The 7,338-nt window shown below is 59.7% G+C and overlaps 1 protein-coding gene across 9 annotated transcripts in view; it reads left to right on the plus strand.

Annotated features, from left to right (window-relative positions):
- CHID1 (chitinase domain containing 1) overlaps positions 1-6,666 on the plus strand; it is a 42,390-nt gene extending 35,724 nt beyond the window's left edge. For 3 of the 9 annotated variants that reach the window (XM_030801959.1, XM_030801954.1, XM_030801955.1), the window contains exons 11-13: positions 4,004-4,084; positions 4,351-4,393; positions 4,566-6,666. In XM_030801959.1, the coding sequence (XP_030657819.1) occupies positions 4,004-4,084; positions 4,351-4,393; positions 4,566-4,664 (223 nt within the window). In that variant the 3' untranslated portion in view covers positions 4,665-6,666. The remainder of the gene's footprint in view (positions 1-4,003; positions 4,085-4,350; positions 4,394-4,565) is intronic. The other 6 variants (XM_030801952.1, XM_030801957.1, XR_004027584.1 and 3 more) reach the window with 5 other exon arrangements.
- Positions 6,667-7,338: the final 672 nt, after the last annotated feature.

Genomic DNA, 7,338 nt, shown 5'->3' on the forward strand with positions numbered 1-7,338 from the left:
CAGGCATCTGTTTTTAATCCTTGCCTTTTAGACCTCAGCAAACTCCCCAGGCTTTGGAGCAAGCCCCTCATCCCACTTATTTTGGTTTTCTGGAGCCCTTTCTCCAGGAGAAGTTTCCAAGCTGGTCTCCGTGGGGTGACCCCCCCACACATCAGGAGGCCCAAGAACATCTTTCTCACACTTGATCTGCTTTCTCCCTAGAAACGCGTCGAACCTCTGTCCCTGGTCCCCCTAAATTCCTCTGTGTCACGTCTTGGTGTGTTTTGTGTGTATATCCTGTTTGGCTTTCCTTGACCCTTTCTATTTGAGGCCTTGCAACTTTTTTTGAGGTTGGATAAAATTCACATACCATAAAATGCACCATTTCAAAGTGGCATTTAATATGCTCACAGAATTGTGCAATCCTCATTACTGCTCCCCAAAAAGAAGCCCTGTGCCTTTTAGCAGTTGTGCCCTCTTTCTCTAACCTAGCTTGTGCCCACCTGCAGCCCACCGTCTCTGTAGGTTTGTCTGTTCTGGATGTTTTTGTGAGGCCGAGCTGTCCGTGTTCATTGAGTCCTTATTCCTTACATCCTCCCCGTCCATGTGCTTATCCCTCCCCTGGGCTCCTGCGGTACTCCCCGCACCCACTCTCGGAATTTCACCTTCCCCTGCCTTCTCTGTGGCCCTTCCTTCCTCCCAGGCAGGCCCCTCGCTCACTCCCCACTCACTGTGGCTGGTGCCTGCTCCCCGAAAGACCTGTGTGGCCCTTGTTCCTCCTGGGAGCCTGGCCCCCTGGTATGCTTGTCCATCACACCAGCCATGCTCCTCAGGGTCTTATAAGCCCTCAAGGGGGTCCCAGTTACCAGCCTGGGTGGGCACTCAGGCCCCCCAAGGACCCAGCCCTTCTGTGTGTCTGCGGCCCTCTGAGGACTGTCCTACCTCCACTGTGGGCCTGGACTCCCTCTGCTGTGTGTGCAGCCGCCCGTCCTCACTCAGCCCCGCCCCCACACCCAGTGGTCTCACCCTCCCTCCCCAGGAGTGACTCTCAGACCCTCCCTGGGCTTTTGGGAGCTGGGCACACACCCCCACCCAGCACCTGGGCTCCAGCTTCTCGTCCCCAGGGCCTGCTTGGGAGTAGCGATTCCTGGGGTTGGGGTCCCTGACAGCGTCCTGGTCATGGCTGTCCCCACAGTGTGGTCACCACCCACTCACCAAACCACCAGGCTGGGGCTCCTGAGTGGGAGGCACCCAGTGCTCTCAGGAGTCCTGGCCACCCCCAGCTTCACCTCCTTCCGGAGGCAGCAGATTTTGAGCAGTGACCACAGAGGCCCCCCAGGAGGAGGAGTGTGTGGCATGGCCAGAGCTCCCCACAGCCCGAGGGCCAGCCCTGCCCTGAGGCATCTGCCCAGGACCCTGCACGTCCCATTCTTCTCATAGAGCCACCCAGCAGATATTCGGGTGGGGGGGAAGCTGCAAATTACATCAACAACACCTTGAGTGGTGTTTCAGTTAAGGATGATGCAGTAATTTTAGAGCTGTCTGATGGAGTTGTGGCTATGCGGGCAGCCTCCATGACGTTGCCTGGCCTGGAGGGGCTTCTGGAAGGACCATGTTTGCATGTGGCCATTGAGGGGCCTGGCCCAGCCACAGGAGGGCAGGGGTCCAGCAGTACTTTTCCATGCCTGGTATGGCTGGAGCTGCCAGCCACTGCTGCCATCCCATTACCAGCATCCAGGGGGACCGGGTGCAGTGGCTCACACTTGTAATCCTAACACTTTGGGAGGCTGAGGCAGGCAGATCACTTGAGGTCAGGAGTTCAAGACCAGCCTGACTAACACGGAGTAACCCCATCTCTACTAAAAATACAAAAACCAGCTGGGCATGGTGGCGGGTGGCTGTGATCCTAGCTACTTGGGAGGCAGAGGTGGGAGAATTGCTTGAACCCAGGAGGCGGAGGTTACAGTGAGCCAAGATTATGCCACTGCACTCCAGCCTGAGTGACAGCGAGACTTTGTCTCAAAAAAACAGAAACAGGCGTCTAAGGGAAACTGTCCGGGTTGGGGAGGCTGCCCAAGTGCTGTTTCCCACCCTCCCTGCCATGTGTCTGCCGGGGTCTGATGTCTGCAGAGCAGCCTCCGTGCCCTGAAAGGCCAGAGCTACCCGATGGGGTCTGGCACTTTGTTTTTTTGTTTGTTTGTTTGTTTGTTTTGTTTTTTTGAGACGGAGTCTCGCTCTGTCACCCAGGCTGGAGTGCAGTGGCACGATCTCGGCTCACTGCAAGCTCCGCCTCCCGGGTTCATGCCATTCTCCTGCCTCAGCCTCTCCGAGTAGCTGGGACTACAGGCGCCCGCCACCACGCCCGGCTAATTTTTTGTATTTTTAGTAGAGACGGGGTTTCACCGTGGTCTGGATCTCCTGACCTCGTGATCCGCCCGCCTCGGCCTCCCAAAGTGCTGGGATTACAAGCGTGAGCCACCGCGCCTGGCCAAGTCTAGCACTTTGTCTAGCACTGCTGGGCGGGTTGCATCTGCTCCCGCTCACAGCTCTGAAGTGACATGTGCCCTAGTCTGGAAGAGGCTCCCAGTGTCAAGGGGACTCTGCCCTGCTCAGGACACCAGCAGCCTCTCCCGTTTGGGAGCCTCAGACATCGCACTCCTCCTGGGCAGGAGCAGAAAGGTGGCTGGAGGTGCAGTCCTGTGGCCATTTCTCACTTGGATAAACCCTGCACTGTCCATCCGTGACCCCTTAGGATCCTGTGGGTGTCCATGCCACACGGCCCAGGTCCCCACGCCCCTGCAGCTGCCTACTGCCTGTCCTCCCTTCCCACGTGGCGCCCGGGCCGTAGGCCCCACACCAGGCCTCCTCCCTGAGGCTGCAGCCCCAGGCACGTGGGGGGCACCGTCCTCACGCAGCAGGCACGGTCATGTTCCATTGTCAGCTGCCTCCACCTGCACAGACTCGTGTCTGCGGAGACCAGAAGCTTCCAGAACCATCTGTTGGTGCTGCTGGTGGCTGTGGCCCATAGTGTTCTGGAACCACCTGCCCTGGTCCCAGATGTGCAGTGTGAGATGTGCACACGCTTAGGGCCCTGTGGCCTTCTGGAAACCACAGGCGTGTCCCCAGCACTTTGGGAATGAGCCTGTCCTCTGTGGGAAGGAGGGGGTGGTTCTCAAACCACTGGCTCTTGGTGCTCAGGAGGGGCCTGCTGCAGTCCTGGGCATGGGGTGGTTGTTGTTCAAGACTGAGGCAGACTCCGGCTTTGAAAGGGTGCAGAGGCCAGGCGCAGTGGCTCACGCCTGTAATCCCAGCACTTTGGGAGGCCAAGGCGGACAGATCACGAGGTCAGGAGTTTGAGAGCAGCCTGGCCAATATGGTGAAACCCCCGTCTCTGCTAAAAAATACAAAAATTAGTTGGGCATGGTGATGCGCACCTGTAGTCCCAGCTACTCAGGAGGCTGAGGCAGAAGAATCACTTGAACCTGGGAGGCAGAGGTTGCAGTGAACCAAGATCGCACTACTGTACACCAGCCTGGGCGACAGAGCAAGACTCCGTCTCAAAAAAAAATGCAGAAACCACCGCCCTGGGCAGCCATCCCCAGTATGAGGCACTGCCCATTAGCCCAGGGCCAGGGCAACCTGAGGCCTGTCTGGTTAGCCTCTCACCTGGGGTCTGGACAGAGTGAGGAGTCCTGTCCAGCAGCCGCTGCGTAGCCTGAGGGCCACCCTCAGGGTCAGGCAGTTTCAGGCCCCGTGTCACTCTCCAGGCCACTGAAAGGACTCGGTGGGGCGGCTTCTCCCGAGGAAGCTCCTGGAAGCTGAGGTTTCCTCGAATACAGGGTTCACAGGGCCTGGGGCTCTGGCCACCCCCCCGGTTGTCCCCCAGACCACTGGGGACAGTGGCTCCCTCGACCTGTTGCCCCGAGTGGCCCTGCCCCTGCTGAGAGCCACAGCCTTTGGGGGTACAGGGTGGGGCTGTGGGGGATCTGGGTGGGCTCCCAAACCCATACCCTGGTCTCCCCAGGTACATCCAGACACTGAAGGACCACAGGCCCCGGATGGTGTGGGACAGCCAGGCCTCAGAGCACTTCTTCGAGTACAAGAAGTGAGTGTTTTGAAGTGCGTGGCCCGCTTCAGCCTTGTGTGCAGGGAGGGGCCCTGGAGGTGGAGATGAGGGAGCAGCAGGGCCCAGGGGGTCTCAGGGTCACAGGGTCACGAGCTCACTCTCTGCTACCAGCCCCGGAGCACGGCTGGACAGCAGGTGGCCACCTGGCGGGTGGGAGGAGTACAGGCCCTGGACTTTGGCTGTGAGGGGAGGAGGCTGGAAGCAGCAGAGGCCGCGGACGGGCTGACCGTCCCTTTGTCTTGCAGGAGCCGCAGTGGGAGGCACATTGTCTTCTACCCAACCCTGAAGGTGCGTGTGCTGCCAGCCATGGGACCGGGGGAGGGGTGGGGCGTGCGACAGCCCAGCAGGCACTGACCTGGGGTCCCTGGGGTCCAGGCGGGGCTGCCCCTCGGCCTGGAGGACATCCCTGGGTGTTGGGGGACAGGCCTCAGCGGGTGCTCACACCTCCATCTGTGCCCAGTCTCTGCAGGTGCGGCTGGAGCTGGCCCGGGAGCTGGGCGTTGGGGTCTCTATCTGGGAGCTGGGCCAGGGCCTGGACTACTTCTACGACCTGCTCTAGGTGGGCATTGCGGCCTCTGCGGTGGACGTGTTCTTTTCTAAGGCATGGAGTGAGTGAGCAGGTGTGAAATACAGGCCTCCACTCCGTTTGCTGTGACGGGTCTGCTGCAGTTCTCAGTCGGGGGTCCTGGGCCCCGTGTGACTCCCCATCCTCCCATGAGGGGTCCCTGCCCTGGATGAGTCCTGGCTGGGGGACACCCTGAGAGCTCGAGCCCCTCCCACCCAGGCATCCACTGGCTGCCTCCTGTCAGCTGGGCAGGCGGGACCCACAGTACCTGCCCCACCAGGACAGCCTGGCTCAGGCCTTTCTGAGCTGCTTCTCACATCCTGGGCTGGATGTGGGTTTGGAAGCTCTGGAACCATCCCAGATTCACCCACTCCTGGACTCGAGGGCCCTGGCAGGGACAGCTCTGCCCAGCATCACCCCAGGGCCTGGCAGTGATAGAGCTGAGAGCTCCACCCCCACATACCTGCCACCCACCTGGCCAGCCACAGCACGTGTGTCACCTGCAGAGAGCCACCCAGACGTCCCCACCGAGTCCAGCACAGCAAGGGTGCAGGGGCTGCCCTGGAAATGGGCTCAGAGGAGCCTGGCCCACCCTCTTGAAACTGGCCCTGGACCTTGGCTCAGCTCTGCCACCTCAGGTAGTGTGACCCCCAGGCCAGCCTGGCCACATCAGGGAGCATGGTGAGGGGCAACAGCAGGACCCGTGGGCCACATCGGGACAGGCATTTCCAGCGAGGGGTGGGGCAGAGGACATATGGCTGGCAGGCTACACCTACCCTGCCATGCAGTGGTGTCCAGGCTCTGGGGAGGCCCTGGGGAATTTGGAGGCATCACGAGCCAAGGCCTGGCGGCCCTCGTTCCCCTGCCCCTCATCACCATCCTGTCCTTGGCTGGCTGTGAGGACTCCCCTCCTCACCACTGGGGCCCACAGGGCTGAGGTGGGCAGTAGAGGGCATAGGTGGACACATGTCCCAGGCAAGGTCTCGGGGGGGACAGAAGTGAGTCCAAGGGAGTAGGTGGGCCTGGGCGTCCCTCACTGAGAATGCCGTGGGGGTGAGGACGGTGAGGACAGGGTGGGCACTGGGTTCTGGTTTCGAGTCAGTAATGTTAGGGCGCAGTGGGCAGGGGCTCAGGACATCTGCAGCCGGCGGTGAGGAAGCATGGTGGGGTCTCCTCCACAGGACGGGAGCTGGGGAGGGGGTCCTGGGTTGGACCCAAGGCACCCATGCTTGAGAAAGGCTCCACCAGACGTCAGGGAGGCCTGCGAGCTGCCACAGTGCAGGTGCAGTGGTTCCTGCTGCCTTGCTGCTGCTGCTTGACACAGGCATAGGAGATACAAGTGGTGTGTGCGGTGGCTCATGCCTGTAATCCCAGTACTTTGGAAAGCCGTGGCGGGAGGAACGCTGGGCAACATGGTGAAACCCCGTCTCTACCCACTAAAAATACAAAAATTAGCAAGATGTGGTGGCATGTGCATGTACTCCTAGCTACTCAGGAAGCTGAGGTGGGAGGATCACTTGATGAGGTTGAGGCTGCAGGGAGCTGTGACCGACTGCACTCCAAAAGCCTTGTCTAAAAAAACACAAGCTGCCACTGGCTTTAGGGCACTGACCTTGTGTCCCCAGAGGCGCTGACGCTAACATTCAAGTTGTTCTCAGGGGTCCTGTGGCTTCCGTCGGAGTGAGGGTGGGGGACACGCAGGTCTGGGAGGGTGGTGTGAGCCTGGAGCTAGGCACTGCCAGATCAGCATTGGGTGCAAGCAGGGGTGGGGATGCCACACAAGATGGGATGCCTAGAGCAGGCTGTCTCCCGGGAGGATGGGCAGAGGGTGGGGCAGGAATTAGCTGGAAATTGAGATTGTGGGGTGCAGTTTGGGGATCAGATGCCCCAACCTGAACTGACCATCATCCCTGTGGCCAGGGTCCCCCACAACCCTCACCCCTGGCTGTGAGAATCCTGAGGCACCTTGATGCATTTTTTTTTTTGTGCCCTGTGACAAGTGCTCTGTGCCGCCAGCTCACTTAAAGGGGCAGAGTTGTAGGAACAAAACGGGAAAAGCGGAGCCCCACCTTGACAGGAGGCCCCAGGGTAGGGGGTGATGTGGAGAGAGGCCCTCCTCAGGAGGCGGCCCCAGGGTGAGGGTTTTTGGGCAGGGGAGCCCCACCTCCGGAGGAAGCCCCTGGGGTGGGGGGTGAAGCAGAGGGAGGCCACCCCTAGCACAGGCCTACAGTTCAGGGACAGCCCCCCAGGGGCCTTGGCACTTTATTTTTTATTTTTATTTATTACTATTTTTTTTTTTTTTTGAGATGGAGTCTTCCCCTGTCATCCAGGCTAGAGTGCAATGGTGCGATCTCGGCTCACTGCAACCTCCGTCTCCTGGAATCAAGCGATTCTCCTGCCTCAGCCTCCCAAGTAGCTGGAATTACAGGTGCCCGCCACCACACCCGGCTAATTTCTGTATTTTAGTAGAGACGGGGTTTCACCATGTTAGCCAGGCTGGTCTCAAACTCCTGACCTCAGGTGATCCACCCGCTTTGGCCTCCCAAAGCCAAAGGGATTACAGGTGTGAGTCACTACGCCTGGCCTTGTCACCACTTCTTAGAGCTAATGTCATGATTTCCTTAAAACCGGAGGTCTGGAGACTGCTCTGCAGGCAGCTCCCCCAAGC

The sequence above is a fragment of the Nomascus leucogenys genome, chromosome 21 (assembly GCF_006542625.1).
Source record: "Nomascus leucogenys isolate Asia chromosome 21, Asia_NLE_v1, whole genome shotgun sequence".
Taxonomy (NCBI): domain Eukaryota; kingdom Metazoa; phylum Chordata; class Mammalia; order Primates; family Hylobatidae; genus Nomascus; species Nomascus leucogenys.